At 63.6% G+C, this 20360-nt stretch overlaps 1 protein-coding gene across 2 annotated transcripts in view; it reads left to right on the top strand.

Annotated features, from left to right (window-relative positions):
* Positions 1 to 4745: 4745 nt before the first annotated feature.
* The window catches only part of FBLN1 (fibulin 1), a gene marked incomplete at both ends in the record, with an annotated part of 43061 nt that continues 27446 nt past the window's right edge, over positions 4746 to 20360 (top strand). For both annotated transcript variants that reach the window (XM_084256400.1, XM_084256401.1), the window contains 8 exons: positions 4746 to 4821; positions 11855 to 11960; positions 12862 to 12997; positions 14421 to 14592; positions 15727 to 15786; positions 16979 to 17080; positions 17538 to 17675; positions 18952 to 19089. In XM_084256400.1, the coding sequence (XP_084112526.1) occupies positions 4746 to 4821; positions 11855 to 11960; positions 12862 to 12997; positions 14421 to 14592; positions 15727 to 15786; positions 16979 to 17080; positions 17538 to 17675; positions 18952 to 19089 (928 nt within the window). The remainder of the gene's footprint in view (positions 4822 to 11854; positions 11961 to 12861; positions 12998 to 14420; positions 14593 to 15726; positions 15787 to 16978; positions 17081 to 17537; positions 17676 to 18951; positions 19090 to 20360) is intronic.

Here is a 20360-nt window from a genome sequence, read left to right as displayed (position 1 = left end):
AGTGGGTGGACTGAAAAATCACCCTCCAGCAAAGAATGCAGGAGGATGAAGAGGGAAGGAACCCAGTCATCCTGCCGCAGCCGTGCAGGGCTGGGAGAGCGGGCTGAGCACAGAGGCCGCGAGGAGGGGAGGGTGCAAAGGCCGGTGAGGGAGGGGTGTGGGGCCTAGGTGTGCCTGGAGGGGTAGCAAGGGCAGGGGTGGGGGCAGCCACTGTCCTCAGAAAGCCCCTGAGGGTGGGTGGCACCACAAGCAAGAACCAAGAAGCCTGTCTTCTGGAGCCTGGACAGTGTCAAGGCCATTTTTTTTTTCTGACTTGGAGACAAACAGCCCAAGGGGGCCAGCAGTGACCTCTCCAACAAAGGAGAGCTAGCTGTTTTGGGGACACGGGCCAGTTGCGCTCTCTGGATGGACATAATGAATGATTTCCTGCTTGGAGGGAATCCGAGGGGCGTGTGTCCTCCTGCCCCGGACCCGGGGGTCAGACGGAGAGGGGCCTCCCCAGATGGAACCCCAGATGGGAAGCCAGTTCCGCAATCCCCAGATGGAACCTCTCAGAATTCCAGTGGCATTGTCTGCACCCTACAAGCAAACAAGCCGCTCCTCAAGCCTTGGCCTCTTACATAAAGACCCAGAGGGAAAATGAGTGGGATTCTTGCCAGAAAGGCATGAAAGCTTTTGTCTCTCCTGATAAAACCTTAAACTCTCTTTGGTCCGAAAGCAGGATTGTGTAAACGATCATAATTTGATGTTTGCTTTAGTTACTAAGAAACTCGGGGTCCCGTCTGGGAGCAGGGATTGTATCACTCTAGGTTTCCAGCTCAACGATTCCTTCTCCCCCAATGGTTTCCTAAAAAAATTAAAATAAAATTTTCACTGGTCAGACATCACTGCCACCTCCCCGAGTTCCTTCCATCTCTGGGCCTGTGCTTCTGCTCCGGCCTCCTTTGCTGCTTCTCAGCGAGATGCCATATTCTGTTGCGTCCCTGCAGATCCATGTGGTCGCGCTAGACGTAGGCCGGCCCCTTCTCCTGCACTCTGACTGCGTTTGCTCCACGGGTATTGCATTTTTTAATTTAAGATTTATTTACTTATGCATTCAAGAACTGGGGTGCAGGCCAGAGGTGCGGGGGCGAGAGGACTCACCAGAGACACAGTGGGGAGCAGAACAGGCAGATCTACGGAAATCCACTGCTGAGGGAGCAGCGGGGAGACGGGAGAGGTCTGGCGTGTGGGTCACTCCCTGGCGGCTGTGGCTGCCGATAGCTTCATGGTGCTGCGACTTAACTAACCCCTTTGGCCACGAGGGAGGCCCCTATTGCATTTTTCCTTAGTAGAAGGTCGGGGACCACAGAGCAAGTGCTGGCCCCTGTCTCTGGTAGGGCAGATCCCGTTAGGAAACCAGGAGCGCTCAGAGAAGAGGAGGGAAGATCTTTATCTACGCCCGCCTGCAGGCCCAGAGATGCTTCTCCAAAGCCTGGGCCCTGAGCAATTAGGTAACAGGGCATTGCCTACGCAGGGGCGCGCTGCACTTTGAAGCAGGCAGGGAGCACAGAAGCAGGCTTCTCAGCGGTGACCTGGGTGTAAGTCAGGTGTGTGGCCTTGAGAAAGTGTATCAGTCACTCTCTGGAACTTTCGGTCTGTACTGAGGCTTTGTTGCGACACAACCTTAGGCATTTTCCACTTCATCTCTAGGTCACACGTCACCACGCTCCCCGCCCGGGGTTTCCCACCCTGAGGCAGCAGCATGTCGTAAACGCCACCTGTGCACACACTGGGAAGCCGCCTGGTTGGGGTGAGCACTTTATCGTGGGTCCCTTTATTGGGGTGAGGTGGCACCTCACTGCCAATGCTTCTGGGGTGTGCCTGCAGGATGGGAAGACCCTGCATTTGCCCCTAGATTTTCACTGTGACTCAGAATTCTCCTAGTTCAAAAATAAATAAACAAAAGTTAGGAAAGAAATCACAAAGAGGGTCTCCCCAGTGGCGCAGTGGTTGAGCGCTGGGTTGCGAAGCTGCCCGCGGCCTCTGCAGCAACGGTTCAATCCCCAGCTGCTCCCCGGCCCCCGGAGGAGGGTCCCGCATGGCGCGCAGACCTCTCCTGCCGCCCGCTGCTCCCCTCAGCAGTGTCCTTCGGTCCTCCTGCCTGCTCTGCTCCCCGCTCTGGCTCTGGTGAATCCTCTCACCCTCCCGCGCTTCTGACTGTACCCAGTGCTTGTATAAACAAAACAAACAAACAAATAAATAAATAAATAAAACAATAAAGTCAATCATTCAATCTACATTTATTTAAAAAAAAAAAAGAAATCACAAAGAACTCACAGAGGCCGACAAACGGGTGATGTCAAACAAAGAGAGACCAGGACAAGAGGGCGGGAGGCTTTGAGCCTGGGGGCGATTCAGCGTGTATTGAAACCGCGGTGGGATGGCCCGGAGGACACTGAGCTGTGCCTCCGTGGGGTGTCCCCTGGCTGGGGTCTCTCTCCAGTGTGGGGACCAGTCTTTTTCTAGGATGTCCTAGCGCATCTGCGCTGGGAGCGGGGCCTGGCGGGCTCCGGCTTCACCGCAGCAAATGAATGGAGAGGGCGCTTGCGTAAACGCGTGGACGGCTTCATTCTGCACCCATCCCACCCGCGCAACGATTTCTGCCAAGCCAGGAGATGTTGGCGCGATACATTCGGTGAGAACGCAGCTCTCAGATGAGCGGGCCTGGACGCACGCCCCGCCCGCCCGGGCCTCACCGCTGCTGCGGGCTCCAGCCTCCTCATCCGGATGGGCATGAACGCCACGTTCACACCACGCCTTTCCCGTTCTCTTCGCTCTCTCAGGGCCCCTTGTTCTCCTGTGGCTTGAGAACAACCCCCAGGATAGCAGAGTAATCATGAGTCTCCAATCTGTCTTCAGCTCAGGGCTCCCCACGCACCCTGGATCCAACGCCTGCAGAACCTGCCACCTTCACGGGGCATCTGAGCTGCCCAGGGCCTCCAGGGCGCCCCAGTCTTTGCAGATGCTGTTCCCTTGCCCAGGAAACCTTCCGTCCTCTGCTCATCTTCCAAGGGCCAGCCCCCCGCCATCTCTTCTTGGAAGCTGCCTCGGCCTAGGGAGCGGTCAGCCAGCAGGCCCCTCTCGCGAGCTTTCCTGGGCTCTCTGCAGACCGAGGACACATCTTCTAAGGAAATGAGATGATTTTTCGTTTTTGATTTTTAAATCTAATATTTATTCAGAAGGAGGCATGTGTAACCAACACGAAGATCAAGAAAGCATCTAACCAGCCCCCAGGGCCCTGGCCGGCCCCACCGGGAAGGCCCCTCCCTTTCCTGCCTCCCGTCTCTCCTGCCCGGCTCCCGAGCCCTGGGCTCTGGGCGCTGAGGTTCAGCTGTGGCTGCCCCAAGCACAAGGCTTTCATTTTTCGCAGCTGTGTAGGGCTCTGGGGTGGGGGCGCCTTCCTTTCAGTCTTGTGCTGTGCCCCAGGCTGTGGGCTGCGGTGGGATCCCCCCTCCAACCCCCCCCCCCCACCCCCGCACCTCACGGCCCCCGGAGGCGGCTCCCCGCCTTGGGGTGCACACTACAGGCCGCTGCCAGGCCGTGCCCATCAGGTCCACACCTCAGCGATGGGTCTTGCGCCATGGCACCAGCACCTGCGCCAGGTGGGGGTTTCTTTGAAAAAGAAATGTATGCGTGGCTCCCCCAGACTGCCTCAGCCTCGGCCACCCCGGCCGGGGCGCTGCGAGCCCTCCTGGGCCCCCCAGAGTCCTGCAGGGCCAGGCCCTGCCAGGGACACCCCCGGGCGGCCCCACCCGCTGACCTCTGGACTCCGCGGGCCGGGCTGGGGCTGTGACGAGGCCCGGCCCGCGGGAGCTCCCGTGGCCGACGCGATCCGGTTCGGGATCCCGCCCAAAAGGCGCCTCCGCCCCTGGGGACCCCGGTGTCCCCAGCTCAAAGGAAAACCGGAGACCCAGCCCGCCCGGCCGCGGGTGGGGCGGGGCGGGTTTCGCGTCGCCCCAGTGTGACCTCCCCCCCCCTTCAGGGAGAGGTTTGGGGGCCTCGCCCACTCCCAGCGAGAGCCTGCGCGGCGCCCCCACCCGGGCCGAGGGGCCAGCGGGGGCGCCCAGAGCCCGGGCAGGGGGCCGGGTGGGGGGCCGGGCGGGGGGCCGGGCGGGGGGGGGGCGGCAGGGGGGGAGGGGGCCGGCAGGGGGCCGGGCGGGGGGGGGGCAGGGGGGAGGGGGCCGGGCGGGGGGCAGGGGGCCGGGCGGGGGGGGGAGGGGGCCGGCAGGGGGCCGGGCGGGGGGCGGGGGGCCGGGCGGGGGGGGGGGGGGCCGGGCGGGGGGCCGGCATGGGGGGGGGAGGGGGCCGGCAGGGGGCCGGGCGGGGGGGCGGGGGGCCGGGCGGGGGGCCGGGCGGGGGGCCGGCAGGGGGGGGAGGGGGCCGGCAGGGGGCCGGGCGGAGGGGGGGGGCGGGCGGAGGGGGGGGGCGGGCGGGGGGGGCCGGGGGGGCCGGGCGGGGGGGGGCGGCAGGGGGGGAGGGGGCCGGCAGGGGGCCGGGCGGGGGGCAGGGGGCCGGGCGGGGGGGGGGGGCCGGGCGCCCGCGGCCCCGCCCCCGCCGCGCCCCCCTCGGGGCGGGATAATTGAACCGCGCGCCCGGCCCAGCGTCTGCCGCGGAGCGGGGGACCCGGAGCCCGCGCCGCCCGCCGGAGCCGCCGACCCCGCGCCCCGAGCCGAGCCCGCGCCTTTGTCGGCCCCGCCGCCCCCATGGAGCGCCCCGCGCCCCGCCGCGCCCCGCTGCTGCCGCTGCTGCTCGGCGGCCTCGCGCTGCTGGCGGCCCCAGGTAGGGCCCCGCGGGGCGCCCCCAGACCCGCCGCCCCCAGACCCGCCGCCCGCGCGCCCCGCCTCGGCCCCCACGGCCCCGGCCTGCACCCCTCCCTTAGCCCGGGCCGGTCCCCGCGCTCACCTGGGGCTGCCTGGAAGCGCCCCCGCCCCCCCCCCGCCGCCCCCCACATCCTCTGAGGCCGCCGGTGCCACCCGCCGGGCGGTTGGGGGCGCAGCGCGCGCCCCGAGCCGGCGCCGGGGTGCCCAGCCCGCGGCTGCACCCTTGCCCCGTGGGCGCCCCCGCAGCTGGTCCAACCGCCCCCACTTCCTCCCCTCTGTGGGGGATGGGTACCCGCTAACTGATGGAGAACTGAGCCTGGGGGTCTGGGCCGGCGTCCGCCTGCCTGGGGGCGCAGGGGTGGAGGCAGGGGAGGGAATGCCGGGGTTCGCGGGGGGCGAGCCCTGCCTGCCCTCCTGGGTCCCGGGCCTGGCCGCGGCTCCATGCCCAGGGGGCTGGGCCGGGCGGGGACCTGACCCCCCCCACCCGCGGGGGTCTCCCCGGGGCTCCCCAGGGCGGGGGGCTCCCCGGGCTCCCCAGGGCCCACACAGCCGGCCCGCCTCCGGCTCCCTGAACCCTCAAGGCCCAGCCCCGCCCGGGAGGCCCCGGAGGCTGCTCAGAACCTTAACCTCTGACCTCTCCACTGACCAGGGTTCATCCAGATAAGTGTCCCCCACCCTTGGAATGCCAGTTCTTTATCTCCGGCTTAGTTTAGTTTCTTCTCAGCTCCCCGTGACCCCCTCCTTGGCCAAAAGGTCGCCTGTCCCGGCTAATCCTGCAGCCTTGGGGGTGGGGTGGGTAGGGAGACCCTGCGGCTTCCTTGGCTCCCCCCGCAGCAGACTTTCCCGGAGCCTCCTGACTGCTCCGGGCACTGACTGTCCCGGGCATGCCCGTGGGGTGGGGATGGCATGGGGCTCGGTGTTGCCTGCCAGGGCCATCCTGCCCCCTGGGGCTCTGAGAACTTTAACCCCTGGTGGCCCGGCTGGGAGTCACAGGGCTTGGGTAGGAGCTGGCCAGGCCCCTGGGACATCTGGGTGATGCTGCTGGAGTGACCGCCCAGAGGGGGCTCCGATGCGGGGCGACACAAGACTCCTGTGGGGAATTGGGGGGACCCCAGAGCCGCCTGTATTTTGCAGCCAAGGGCAGTGAGGCCCAGAGAGCAGGCGCCGTTGAACTTTCAGGAGTCTGCCCCGGGGATCCTGAGCCGCTGGTCTTCTCTGCCACTTATGCAAGAAGGGACCCCGCAGCTGGCAGTGTCTAGCTTGGCGTGAACCCCAGGACTTGCTTGGCTGAGTTCCAGGTTCACTGGAGGGTTGCAGCCACCCTCCTTCACGGAGAAGGCTCTGCCTTGAGCAGTGTGGGAGGACTCCCGGGGCTGCCTGCGTCCTGCAACGTCTGCAGTGTCCCGGGCCCTTTGTTTCTTTTGGGGAGCTCTCTCTCTTAGTTTCAACAACTCTGGCAAGATTTGGGGTGGGGAATTAGAAGACTATCTGGTTCCTCCCTGCAGACACAAATTGGAAGCTGCGAGGTTCCCTGAGGCTCTCGGGCTCGGGTGGCGCTGTCCCCCACCTCCGGAGAGTCTTGGGGTCCGCCAGGAGGCATGCAATTAAAGAGTCACAGGAAAGGCCACAGGAGGGTGAGCCCGCCAGCTCGTCTGCTGGCTCCCGAGCAGAAGGGCTCTGATCTCGCGCCAAGGGATCTGTCCCGAGTCTGTCTGTCCTTTGGGCGCATGGGGTGGGCGGGAAGGGAGGGTGTTGGGAAGGCACTTATGTTTTCTATGTTTTCTCCAAGACTTTCTTGGTCTCTGGCTCGGTTTCTGACTGATTACAGAGAGAGTTGCTGGGAGGGAGGAGGAACAAAGGCGAGCGAGGACTTGGCTTGGAGACATGTGGCCCGCGCTGCAGCTTCTTCTGGAAGTTTCCCAGGCCGGAGGCGGGAGGGCAGACAGGCTCAGGGGCTGCTACAGCTCCCAGTGCATGAGAATGAGACTGAGGGACAGAGCCGGGGCCTCTCCAGTGGCCCTGCCCCCACTCTGGCACTGCCCGAGCCCCCACCCCGGGGCTGCTTAGACTCTGGACTATGATGGAAGGTGGGGAGCAAGGCTCACTCTCTTGGGGTCCCAGCAGCTGGGGAGCATCTCCGTATCGCAGATGTCTTTCCACGCCACCCACAGCACAGGGCGGCTGGCTTGGTGGTTTTCACATCTGCAAAATGGAGAGGGCAGAGGCCGGTGTCTTTGGTCGCCTTGGGGCTGGGGGCAGGACACAGACCTGTGTTGGGAGCTCCGCCACTGTCACTTGTGGGCCCCTTTCCTGGGGCTGGAGCACATCTGTCCCCCAGGGTTGCTCTGAAAGCTCTCCTATGGAATTTCCCCGACAGGCCCGAGCCGGCAGCCTAGGTTGTCCAGGGGGGCCTCAGCTGGCCCGCTTAAGTGGCCCTTCCTCCCACGGGGTCACACCTCCCCACTGGGGCAATCCAGAAAATAGAGCAGATAATTACAAACCAACCTGACAGTCAGGGAGCCAGGAGGACTTCCCGAAGGGAGCAGCATGCAGCTGGGATGTGAAGGAGGGGGCTTAGCTAGGATTGTGGGGCCGGGAGGATGGGGCACGGGCGTTCCAGGCCGAGGGAGCAGCGGGGCATGGCCCAGGGTGCTGCTGGGAGTCCTGCCCCCCAGTGCCTAGGTGTGGCTGCGGTGGCTCCCCTCCCCCACCCCCACCCCCCCTTCAAAGGCCAGGCACTATGAGCCGCTGGCGCCCCCCCTGCAGGTCAGGTTTTCAAGAAAACAGCTCTGCGGGGAGGCTGGTGGCTTCTGTTATAGTGACTGGGTGATCAGCAGCTCGCGGACCCCGTGGGGGGTCCAGTCTCCTGTGATGGACACAGACACGGGTCTGTGTCCCAGATGTGGCTGCGGAACTGTGTGGGTGGCAGGAACACCCACGAGGCCTCCTTCCCGGGGTCAGCGCCCTTAGCTGGGACGGGAGCTGGGCCTGAAGAGGTGAGGCCAGTTAAGCTCTGCCCTGTGCGGGGGCTACAAGCCTGCAAAGGCCCAGAGAGTTCAGTGCTTGCCCGGCCCAGCGGACCCTGCACCTGCTCCCTCCACCGCCTGGCCTTGATCTTCAGGAGGGCGTGGAGACTGTCTGGCGGCACTTCCACCCCATCATGAGAGCAGGGCGCTTGAGAGGCACCCTAGGAAGAGGGGTGTTTTCCCATTTGGGGAAGACCACAGCATCAGGAGCCACGGCCTGGGCCCCTGCGGGGCACCCAGCTGACCTGACAGGAGGTGACCCAAGGTGACGAGCCTGTCCTGTGCCAGTGGGGAGGCCTGCTGACCGGGTGGCCAGCTGGGGCCTGGTGTGGCCCGACCTCTGGGACCCTGCCTCTAGGGTGGGGCTCAGGAGTCCCCCAGGGGACCTGGACTGGCAGTGTCCCCCTGTAGTTGGGGAGACGGTTTCTGGGGTGGTTGGTTTTGATTGCGGGACTGGCCATGGTCTGAGAGTGTGTGCTCGGGAGAGCTCCTGGCGCCTCTGCACAGGAAAGCGTCCTGGCCGTCCCGCGTCCCGGCGCTGCGGGGTGGCCGAGATCTGCAGAGGGCGGCCTGGAGATGGTTTAGGTCAAGTGCCTGCTGATCCCGCAGGATTCTGCGCCCGGCCTTGCCACGTGATCCTGCCGGAGGCCTGTGCCGGCCTGGCGGCTGGGGACGGGGCTCGGTGCTGGGGATTTCTTCGGGTCCTGCCCTTGGGGTGCTCTGGGGTCTGTGACTGCCGGCTGGGGTGGTTGCTGGGACTGTCCCTTGCTGTGGAACCCTGGGTACCAGCAAGGTGTGGGTGTCGCCAGGTTTTTTCCTTGCTCCCCTTTGGCAGCCTGGCCACACGCCCTGCGCGAGAGTGGGGCCCCCGCCGGGGAGCTCCGTTCTCACCCCCTTCCACCCACAGCACGGGGATCCCAGTGGGGGGTGGGGAGGTGGCGCTGGATAGGGCTCCTCTCCGTCCTCTCCAAAGCCCTCCCACCTTCCCTGGGGTTGGGGCTAGCCCCCCTCTGCTCCACGGCCCTGCCCCACTCTGGGCGATCACCCTCCACGGTGATGGCCACTGGCCGCCGCCGCCGCTTCCCCTGGTTCTGCGGCTGCTGGGGAGGGCGGGGGGGGGGGGGCGAGCAGGCAGAGCAGGTGAGAGGTGCCGCCGGGTCCTCAGCCCCCAGCCCGGGGGGCCAGGCAGGAAGCTCTGGCCGAGCACTGACCTGTCCCCGCGGTGGGGGCGGGGGTGGCGCCGCGGAGCAGGAGGCCAGAGCCCAGAGCCGGGTGGGCTGACCACAGGCCCCGCCTCCTCCTCTGTCCCGGCCCCGCCGGCTGCAGCCCTGTGGGAGAGTGTGGTTATTTTTTTTACTTTTCAGTCACCTTTATTTTCTCACGAAGCCGCAGTTGGCTCTGCTGCTGAGCGTCTTACCTGCCCGCTCCGCGGTGTCCGGGTGTGGCGTGGGACGCGTTGGACAAGAGCAGGTTCCCGAGACAGTCGCCAGGCCGGGGGAACGGGCTGGGCCTCGCGGCTGCCAGGGGACTGGGGCGGGCGGGCGCCCAGCACGACGGAGGCTACGGCTGGCGGGGAAGGGCCGCAGCCCAGAGGGGGCCCACGGCGGAGGGTGCAGCCGTCCTGGCTGGTGTGAGGTGGACACGGCTGTCCAGGGGGACGCGACCCTCATGTGACCCAGTGCCATCTTGTCTCCTGTGTTCCGTGCTCGGCCAGGGAGAGACGGTGGTGACGGAGCACGCGGCTCCCAGGGGGCTTGACTTTGTTTTTGTTTTTTTTAAAGATTTATTTATTTATACAAGCACTGGGGTACAGGCCAGAGGTGCGGGGGGTGGGGGGGGGTGAGAGGATTCACCAGAGCCAGAGCGGGGAGCAGAGCAGGCAGAAGGACCGAAGGACACTGCTGAGGGGAGCAGCGGGGAGACAGGAGGGGTCTGCTGCGCCATGTGGAATCGAACCCGCGGTGCGGAGGCTGCGGACAGCTTCACGGCTCTGCGCTCAACCCGCTGCGCCAGCAGAGAGGCCCCATTTTTAATTTTTTATTCTCTTCCCTTAAACCCGTCTGCCCTCTCTGCTCCCCCAACCCCCTTAGCCTCAGAAACCTCATTTCATTCATTAGTGTCTCTTGCCTTGTGGACTCGTCTGCGGGCTGAGTGTCCAGCGCTCCTCTGTCCTCTGACCCGCGGCCCCTCCGCGTGGCTGTAGGGGCGGGTCTGGTCTCTCCCGGGGGGAGCCGGCTCCCCGGGGTGGACGGCGCATCTCCTTGGTCCCCGCCGCGGGCCCCTGGGCGGCCCCGTGGCCTCACTGCAGTAACCGGCTCCGCCTGACCACGGTGGACACGCAGCCTCCCGAGCCGGCGGCTCCGCGTTCTCTGGGTGATGCCCGAGGGCGGGGGCGCGGGTCCTGCGGTGTTTCCCGTTCCAGTTTTCTAAGGCCGGTCGGATCCTGCCCCTCACGGCTGCAGCGGCTGAGCTCCCCGCCAGGGCCGCCGCCACCCGGGCCTGTTCGGCGTCCTTCCGACGTGTGGTAGAGGACGCTTTACAGCCCGTGGCTCATGGCCGTGCTCTGTCTCCTCTGGCTGTGTGACCCTGGGCGGGTGATTGGCCTCTCTGATTCTCAGTCACTTGGTCTGTGACGCAGAGTGCAGTCCTGCCTCGCAGCTCTGGACAGTAAATGACCGGACAGTAAATGACCGGACAGTAAAATGAGCCGAACTTTGCTCCCGGCGCAGGGTACGCACTCAAGAAGCGCCATCTGTTACTACTTTTACTATTGTTGATGTTGCTGCCAAAAAAAAAAAAAAAAAAAAAAGCTAAAATAAGTAATGTTAAAAAATTGTGCTAAAAAGTGAGGATGCTGGGACCGAAGCCCGAATCCTCTGGGTCCAGAATGAAGACATGGAACCGTGAGGTTTTTGGAAAGGGGCGGCACCACCCTCCGTCCCCCTCCCCGCGTTTCCCAGGCTCGGTGCTCGCCATGCCATTTCCTCGTGGGCCCCGGGGCCCTGGGGACTGCCGCCACGGCAGTGTGAGGCGTGTGGCTCGGGGTTGGGAGGAACAGAAACAGGGGCGCTCACAAGAACCCCATGGTTTGGTGGTCCAAGCTCCGCTCACAGGAGGTGCAGACGGACAGTGAGCCGCAGTGCTCAGACGCTGCCTGGGCCGAGGCTGCCCCCACTCCCACCCCGGGGGCCCCGGAGCCGCCCCACACATTTCAGAGGAACCTGCACAGGCCGAGGGCCCTCTGACTTTAATCTGGGCACCCAGCTCGCTGGCCGTGACCAGAAGCCCATCAACTCTGGCCGGCCGCCCCTCAGCAAGGCCCTCAGCCTAACAACCCCCTGTCCTGCTGCCCCAACCCCCCTGTTCTTGGTAGCCGAGTGGCTTGTTGTAGCCGAGGCCCCCAGGCATGTCTTCCCCGTCCTTGGCTGGCCCGCGTTGGGGTACCAGCCCTCCCAGCCGCCAGTCTCCCCACCCCTGCTCTTCAGGGACACAAACCATCTCTGACCCCCTGTGGGTTGGGCAGCGCGTGTCCTGGACACTCTGACCACTGAGATGGACGGCAGCTTAGCCTCGCCTCAGTCAGCCACCCCCGTATCTCCTGCCCTCGGGACCAAGAAGGCAGGACCCCTCAGGGCAGGGCCCACTGGAGTTGCTGCATGTGCCTCCACAGGGCCTGGGTGCTGAGCTGAGCTGGGAGGAAGTAGTGGAGGCCCCAGGCCTTCCAGGAAGGAGGACGGGTCACTCCCGGCCCCATTCAGCAGAGTCTCAGTGCGTGTGTGTTGAGCGACTAAAGGAACCCTGTGGGAGCCACAGCCCTTTCGGGCCTGCTGCCGGGCAGGGACCTTGGGACACAAAACGTGGCTGGGAGGGAGGCCCTGGCCGCCCCAAGAAGACTGGGGGACAGGGACCTGGTGTGGGGTGAATGGGGTCGCCCGCCACCAGCCCCTCCGTCTCCTCCTTGCATAGCGGCTGCAGACGTCCCGATGGAGACCTGCTGTGCTGACGGACACCGGATGGCCACGCAGCAGAGGGACTGCTCGCAGCCGGACCCCTCGGGCTCCAGGGAGTGCAGGTGCGTGTGCGGGCCCGCCACAGCCGGGCGTCTGTCTCCCCACATCCCTCGTCTTCTGGGGACGCTGCGCCTGGGGGCTGCAGGGTGTCGAGCACACGCCGCTGCCTGCCAGCACGGCGGGGGACGTCCATCCCAATTTACGAAATTCTTAGAAAGTCCAAAGCATCATCGGACAGAGAAGGGGGAACAGGAAGGTCGGTGGTTTGAGTTGCCCGGGAGACTCCACGGGGTTTCGGGAGATCTGGGGAGCGTTGGGAGAACTTTGGTCCCCAGCGTGGCCCCAGCAGCTCGTGGGCAAGGCTGGGCCTCGGGCGCGAGGGCAGCAGACTGGTAGTCACCACTCCCAGCCCTTGGCCCTGCTGCTGCCCACCGCCCCCTCCTGCCTCCCCTGCACGCTGTGCTGGTGCTCAGCTAAGGTGGGGGTCGGGATCCCTGCGGTCAGAGACCAAGCCTCTCCCATGGGCTCAGAGCGAGACCAAGTTCCTAACAGCCCAGGCAGGGTTCAGCCCGCGAGTCCCTCCTTCCCTCCCGGCCCCAGGGACCCTCTCCCTCGTGGAACGCGGCTCCTCCGGGGCCTCGTGCAGGCGCTCGCCAGGGTTTGCCCTCTTGTGCCGGCTCGTGTCCCGCGATGCCCGCACGTCCAGCCACGTGGCCACGGGCTCAGAGCTCTGTTTTCAAGGCTGAATGATATTCTGGGGCGTGGCTGTGCCTGTCCAGGCCTCCATGGGGGACGCCGGCCCCCACCTTGCGGCTGCCGTGGCTCACGCCGTGTCTGTGGGTGGAAAGGGGACGCACAGCGGCACGGGCCCCCGTCTTCCCGGGGCTGCTGCGCCCGGGTCTGTGTCCCCCCCACGAACCCCCCCTGAAGGCCTGTGACCTTGACCCGCGGCCTCTCCCGCAGGATGGTCCGGGAGCAGTGCTGCCACAACCAGCTGGAGGAGCTGCACTGCGCCACGGGCATCAACCTGGCCAGCGAGCAGGAGAGCTGCGACCCCACCCCTGCCGGCCAGGCCGGCCTCGAGGCCGTGTATGTGAAGGTGAGGACTCAGCCGCGCCCAGCCGGCAGCCGGGGCCTGTCCCTGCACCCCCTGCCCGGGGCCACCATCCCTGTCCCGCCGCACAGACGGGTGCCCACCCAGCGCGGGGAGGGCGTCTCCTCCGGTGCAGTCGGCGGCTCTGGAGGTGGCCAGTCCAGCACAGGAGACGTGGCGGGCTCGGCCTTGCTCTGAGGACCCCCAGCCCGTGGCTTTAAGCCAGGGCTCAGAGGTCAGAGCTGGGGTTCTGTGGGCTCTTCCCTCTCAAGGTAGACGCCCCCACTCCACCTGGGGGGCCTCGAGTGTCTGCTCTTCAGACCTAGTCGGAGGCCGGAGCTTAGGTGGCCACACTCCAGAGCTTCAGAGAGGCCACACTCCAAGGTGGCCGCTGGCACCAGCAGGGGAGGGGCCTGGAGGGCGGCTGGGGTGGGGTCCGTGGGCCTGGGGGACGGCTCTGAAGGGGAGCCCTGGGCATATGTGGTCACTCTGGTCTGAAAGACCAGGTCTTTCAGGGCCTCCAGCCCAGCAGCTGCCTGTGGTGGGGGTGTGCTGGGGCTCCTGGGGCTCCCGGGACAGCCAGCCCAGCCAGAGGGCTCAGGCTTGGAGGGGTAACCTGTGCAGGGGTTCCTGCCAGGGTACTGGGGTACAGAGGTGAGGTCCCTGGAAGGATTTCCCGTTTCCGCTTAGGAGAGCAGGGGGGGCTTTCAGGGAGCAGGAAGCAGAGCACAGTCCGGATTCTGGGAGGGGTGCAGGGGTTCCTCCCTGAGGGTTCACCCTCCACACAGATCGGGACCTGGAGGGAGAGATCACGTGGAGGAACTGGGGGTCCAGAGCCCCTCCCCGACCCGGCCGCTCTGGGCTTTCAGGGCGGGATGTGGGTGGGCTGGCGTGTCGGGTGCCGGGACCCAGGACTCGGTGCCCACGGTCTGCCATGTCCCCGGACTCGAGGGAGAGGGACGGGAACCTTCCGTGGGGCGGGACCTATGACGTTGGCAGAGCAAGGCCTGCACCCGGAGTGGCACTCACGGCCGCCCGGCGCTCCCGCCCCGCCACACGAGGTTGTAGACTGTGCGGGCTGCCAAATCCCGGCCTGGCCACACCTCTCAGAGCCAGAGTGGACGCTGATTCGGGTGCAACTTTGGGGAATGTGGTGTCCAGGGGACTCGAGGCCCTGAGGACACAGATCGCTTCTTGCTGCCCATCGCCCTGACCCTGGCGGGGAGAAGCGCGGCGAGCAGGCCCATCCCGGTGGCCGTGGGCGGGCCCCAGGGAGCCGCTGGTGACCCCGTGAGGGCCTCAGGCCCCTTTCCCAGAAGAGGGAGCTGAGCTGCCCACGTCCTCGCCGTCGGGCAGGGGAATGTGGGACTCGGGCCTGCACGGCCGTGGTGCCCACCGGCTTCTCCATCCCGCCCGCCTGTGTCTGCAGAGGTGCTGCCACTGCTGCCTGCTGGGCAGGGCGGCCCAGGCGCAGGGCCGGAGCTGCGAGTACAGCCTCATGGTCGGCTACCAGTGCGGGCTGGTCTTCCGGGCGTGCTGCGTCAAGGGCCAGGAGACGGCGGACTTTGCCCCGGGGGATGTCGGGGTGCTCCAGGAAACAGGTAACGTGCCCTCTCCTCCCTCTTGGGCAGCGTACTCCAGGGTGTACGTGTGTGTGTAGCTGTGTGTATAGACGCACGTGTGCACGGCCCATGCATATGTCTGCATGCATGTATATGTGCACACATGCATGTTGTGCAGACACGAGGATACAAGCGTGGATGTGTGCACGCATGCATGTCTGCACATGCACCCATAAACGCACACACACGAACATGTGTGTGCATCTACATATGTCTCCAGAGCTGCCAGTGCACACACGTGTGGACACGTGTGACAGGGAAAGGGGCCTGCACCCCACCCGGATGCCTCTGCCCCTCTGAGCCCAGCATGGCACAGGGGCCTCGTCTGTGTGAGCCGACCCCACAGCTCGCGGGTGGCCCTGTGGCTGGTGTCCAGTGCTGCTTTGGCACAAACTGCAGGAAATAAAACCGTCTTTTCCTGGGGCTGCCAGACAGCGTCCCCCAGTCTGGGGCCTGGGCAGGGGACTGGTGTCTTGTGGGCCGGAAGTCTGATGAGAGGGTGTTGGCAGGACAGTAGCACAGACTCTGTCCCCGGTCTCTGGAGCCTTGGGTGACTTTGGCTGCCGATGGCCGGCTTCCCCCCCCCCGCCCCCGTGCCTTCCCAGCACTCCCTCCTGCCTTTGCCTCTGTGTCCACTTCCCCTTACTATAAGGACACGGTCCTAGAAACACCAATCACCTTACCTGACCGTCTTCAAAGCCCCTCTCTGGAGTAGGCCACACTCACAGGCCCTGGGGGTCTGCGGCATCTTTGGGGGGCACCATTCAGCCCAGTTGGTTAGCTTGCACCAGGTGCGTAGTTTCAGGTTTGGGGGTGCAGCTTGGTTTAGAGCAGGGCATGACGGTGCTGGCTGGAATATTCCTGCAATTCGGACGACACGCGGCTCCAGCACAAAGCTGTGTGTCTGGGCCTTGTGCCAGTGCTCTTTGCTATGAGGGACCTTTCCCCTGGGATCAGCGCCTCACGAGGGGGGTCTGCTTCAGGGATGTGAGGACGCCGCTGCGGGAGGCTGGCCGGTGGGCCTGGCCGCTGGCGTTATGGAGGGTGAGCCCCCGGGTTGTGTCCGCTGCTGGAGCGCTGGGTCTGGATAAATGTGTCTGTCTCTTCCCTTAGCCAAGGTGTCCGAGCTGGAGGAGGAGCCAGAGGACCCGTACCTGAATGACCGCTGCCGAGGTGCGTGTAAGGCCCCCGGAGGGGGTCAGCGGGGCCTCGTGGGGCTGAGCTCGGTTTTGCTCAGGTCCACCTGGGAGGCCGGGAGCGGCTGGACGGTCCATCTCCAGCCTCCACTGGGCTCCTGCCTCCTTCCCTCTCTCCTCTGAGCTGGGGCCAGGGGGTACGGGGTGGGGGCTTAAGGAGAGGGGCCTCAAGGAAGCCTTCCCAGCATGGCATATGCCTGGCCACGTCCCAGCTCATGGCTTTGTGACCCTGAGCAAGTCCCCCTCAGGCCAGGAGCCCTAAGGAAGGGTGAACCCCACTATTCTGGGGCCTCTCTGTTGTCTGCTTTTGACTCATAAGTGAGACATTAGCAAATTTAAAGTAGGCTCTTACAGGTTTGTTTTCTATATGATAAAACTGTTTCTGTTTCCTGGAACCTCCCGGCATGTCTAAACTGGCAGGTTGCCTCCACAAGTTCACCCAGTGGCTGGCCCTGTGGTTGGGGTGCTAATGAGGGGGTGGGTTTGGTCACAGCATGATGTGGTCGGGGACAGTGACCGCTGGCACAGAGGCCTAGAGCCCCAGAAAGCCACACAGTCCTCTGGGGGGCATGAGCATGGATGAGCTGGGTTTGCAGGCCAGTGACGCTGACTGGGGCCTGGGCCACAGGGGTGGAGACGTGACCCTGGTGCCCTGGCGGGGTGGACTGGTGGAGGGATAGAGAAAGAGGCTGGAGAGCTGGGCAGGGCCCTGCAGACCCTGGGCAGCAGTTCGGGTCTGAACCTGGTAGGGGTCTGTCCCGATAAGATTATCTTTGGTGGGGTGGTGCCAGGGCTGCCCAGGGAGCCAGGTGGGCGGATGGCCGCAGCTGAGGCTAGGGCATTGGGAATAGGGCAGCAGGCAGTCCTGGGAGAAAGAGGTGGTCAGTTCAGGTCATCCTGGGGGGCATGTTCCCTTGGTGTTCGTGCCGAGCACGGGTCTGCCTGCCCCTTTAGTTCTGCTGGAACATCCAGAGGCCGCTGGGCCTGCTTTCATTCGGTCAGCAGCAGCCTGGGCTGTTTAGACCAGAGTCCCGGGGCTACCTCATGGGGCAGGCATCTGGGGAGCCTGCTTTTCTGTGTCAGTCCCCCAAGGGCATTTGCTCGAGTCCAGAACAGGCCAGCCCAGAGTTCTGGGTGTGCAGCTGCCCGCTCATGTCCACTCCCTCCAGGTGGCGGGCCCTGCAGGCAGCAGTGCCGGGACACGGGGGAGGAGGTGGTCTGCTCTTGCTTCGTGGGCTACCAGCTGATGCCCGACGGCGTCTCCTGTGAAGGTGAGTCCTGGGGCTCAGCGTGGTGGGTCACTGGGCGGAGCCTCTCTCCTCCCAGCTGGTCTGTTTCCATCTTGCTGGCGGTCGAAGGACAGAGCAGGACTAGCCTGGCGTGCCTGGCGCTTGCTGCTCTGGCTTCCAGCCAGGCCCCATCCTGCAGGGTGTAAACACTGTGCTGGGGAGGAGGGTTTAGATTCTGACCAGTCTCTGAAATCAGTGTCTGCTGGTTGAGTGGCCCCGGGCCTGTCCCTTGGCCCCCTCGGCCCCTCATCTGTCCAGGGGCACACGGAGGAAGTGACCGCCCAGGACTCCAGGTCAGGGCCCAGCACGGGCTCAGCAGGCACTGGGCAGTCCATGTCAGACGTAGCTGGAGAGAAATTGGCTTCTGGTGAATGTGGGGGGCAAAGGGTGGGGGGGAAGGGTCGCGGTTCCCTCTGGTCACTGCGCCCGTCTCCCCTAGATGTGAACGAGTGCATCACGGGCCGCCATGCCTGCCGGCTGGGCGAGTCCTGCATCAACACAGCCGGCTCCTTCCGCTGCCAGCGGGACAGCAGCTGCGGGACGGGCTACGAGCTCACCGAGAACAATGACTGCAAAGGTAGGCCTGGCTGCCGCAGACTCCCCTGGGGGCAGTGCAGGGGTGGGGGGTTGCTGGGCACCCGCTGGGCTCGTGGAGCTGGCCCGCGGCCGCTGGGGCAAGTCTGGGGAGGGACTGACCCTCTCTGCTGTATGTGACAATGGCAGTGGCCAGTGTGGGTTTCAGAACAGGCTCAGGGCATGGTCACTGGAAAACAAGGCCAGGGGACTTCAGGCACCCACACGTGCTGTGGAGGGGAAAAGAATCTTGTACACAATGGCTGCCTCCACCTGGCTCCAGGCCTCCTTGAAGTTCAAAGCTTGTTCCCTGGGGCCTCACTCCATGCCTGGGATGTTGCTAGGCAGATAGGGCCCCAGGGCTGATCTGCCCGGATGTAGTTCTTGGCTGAGGCCTTCGAGCCTTCAGAACAACAAAAACACTGGGGTGAACACCTGGGTGGAGTAGGAGGGTGACCCCAAGCCACGCGCCCCCGCCATGGAGGGCCTCTGCTGGGCCTGGGCACCTGCCCTGCGGCCGCTGGGGGTCATGCAGCCCAAGGGCCCGCCAGCTGAGTATACAGGATAGAACACACAGCCTTGAACTTCAAGGGCAGGGCAGCCCACGCGTCCTGACAATGGCCTCTGCTCACGTCTGGACTTTGTGACAGCTTCCCGTGAGCCGGTGTAGGGGCCGTGGCTTTGTTTCATCCAAGCCACGTTGATGAGCTTTGTGCGTATTTCTTCACAAGCTCTTTTGGATATGTACAAATCTGTAATGTTATCTATGAACATTTTCTTCAAAATCATAAATACAGATTGATCACTCACTACGAAACTTGAATTGTGCTTAAGCATGAATAAATGACAAAAATTTTTTTTGTACTGACGTGCTACAGATTTAATATTTGATGCAGGGGGCCTTGTGCTACGTGATTCTTGTATTACGGTCACTGCTTTAGGACTACAATGAAATGAGAAAATGAGAAAAAAAACCTGAAATGAGGAAAAAAAAAACCCTATATATCTGCCAGGAAAATGTCTGGGTTATTTATTATATAGCAGAGAAGTCGCCTCTCAGAGCCCAGGGCTGGAGGCAGCGGGGAGGCACGTCCGGAGACCTTGGCAATGGGGGCCTGTTTGGCTAACCACGGCCCTCAGTGTGTGACCTTATTATTACAGCATTTTGGGGATGGTCTGAGTAATGAACATTAGAAGAAAACGTTCTTGTGATTTTAAAGTGTTGTAACATGCTCTGGGAGGACTCTTGCTAACCATTTCCTTTTTTTATGATGTACCAGATATTGACGAATGTGAGAGTGGTATTCATAACTGCCTCCCCGATTTTATCTGTCAGAATACTCTGGGATCCTTCCGCTGCAGACCCAAGCTACAGTGCAAGAGCGGCTTTATACAAGATGCTCTAGGCAACTGTATTGGTAAGACTCAGCCGCCCGGCTCACAGTCACTAGGCGGGGCCGTGACCCCGCCTAGGATTTGGGGGCTACCAGTATACAGAAATGGTACCAGCCAGCCTTGGCCACAGAGGGCGGCTGTTTTAGGCAAGCTGGGCTTTGCCTAAAGCTTGTTTTAGGCAAGCTGGGTCCCTTGTTGCCTCCGCTGAGCTCTGCCACTGCAGAGCTGGAGAAAGCAGCCGGGGGTGGTATGTGAACACAAGGCAGGGGCCGGATGGCAATAAAACTTTATTTACAAAAGCAGACACAGGCTGGGTTTGGCCCGTGGTTTAGGTGAAAGCCTGAGTTTTGGAATCGGGGACACCTGGCTTTGAACTGATTGACCCAAGGTGATTTACTTCCTCTAAGCCTGTTTCCTCCTCTGTGAATGGGGAGGAATTGGAATATTTGACTTACAGGCTTGGGGTGAGGACTAAACACGGGGATTGTGAAGTGCGTGGTGTAGTGAAAATACTCTGTGTTGCTGCTGGTCAAAGTCATGGAGACAGAGAGGAGAATGGTGGGGCCGGGGCCAGGGCTGGGGTGTCAGTGTCCATGGGCAGCTTTCAGTGGGGAAAGTGAGATACTCAGTGAATGGCGGAGGCCACAGTCCACGTCCACGTCCGCGTGACAGCACCGGTGCCGCTCGTCTGTTCTTAGAAACGATTGAAATGACACACTTTGTGTCACCACCATGAAAAGAGTATTATTAATGTCAGAGGAAGGTTGAGGTGAAGCCGAAGAAAATCCCATGTGATGTTGTGGAAGCAGGAGGTCTGGGAGGGGCTGCTGGCGCAGGAGAAGCTGGTGGATGGGGGCCACGGGCGGAGGCAGCTGGATGAGGCCCTGGTCTCCGGAGGTCGCCCGGGTTAACCCCCTGATTCAGTCCCTGTTTCCGGTTGCAGATGAGTCCAGATCTGTTGCCTGCCCTGACCCGCTGCTCAGCAGAACCTTCTGGGTCCTGCCTTTGAGGTCAGGAAGACTTCTCCCCTGATCTGAGCTGCAGACCCCCTAGACACCCCTTGAGACTGTGCATCACCCCCGCCTTAAGGCAGCACCACCCAAGCAAGGGGCTGAGAGTCTATCTTGTTCTGTCCAGGCCCCTCTGGGGGAGGCTGTGCTGACCCTTGACTGGAAATGGTAGTTTGGATTGAAAACCCCCGCCCTTTTATTTTTTTACACCCCTGGCATATTAAAGACAAATAGAGCGGGGACCCCTTAAGACGGGGACCTCCTTGTCGGAACTCAGCCCAATC

Source organism: Talpa europaea (genome assembly GCF_964194135.1).
Source record: "Talpa europaea genome assembly, chromosome: 15".
In the NCBI taxonomy this organism is placed as follows: domain Eukaryota; kingdom Metazoa; phylum Chordata; class Mammalia; order Eulipotyphla; family Talpidae; genus Talpa; species Talpa europaea.
Note: the sequence above shows the minus strand (reverse complement) of the source record. Positions and strands in the feature narration are given on the sequence as shown.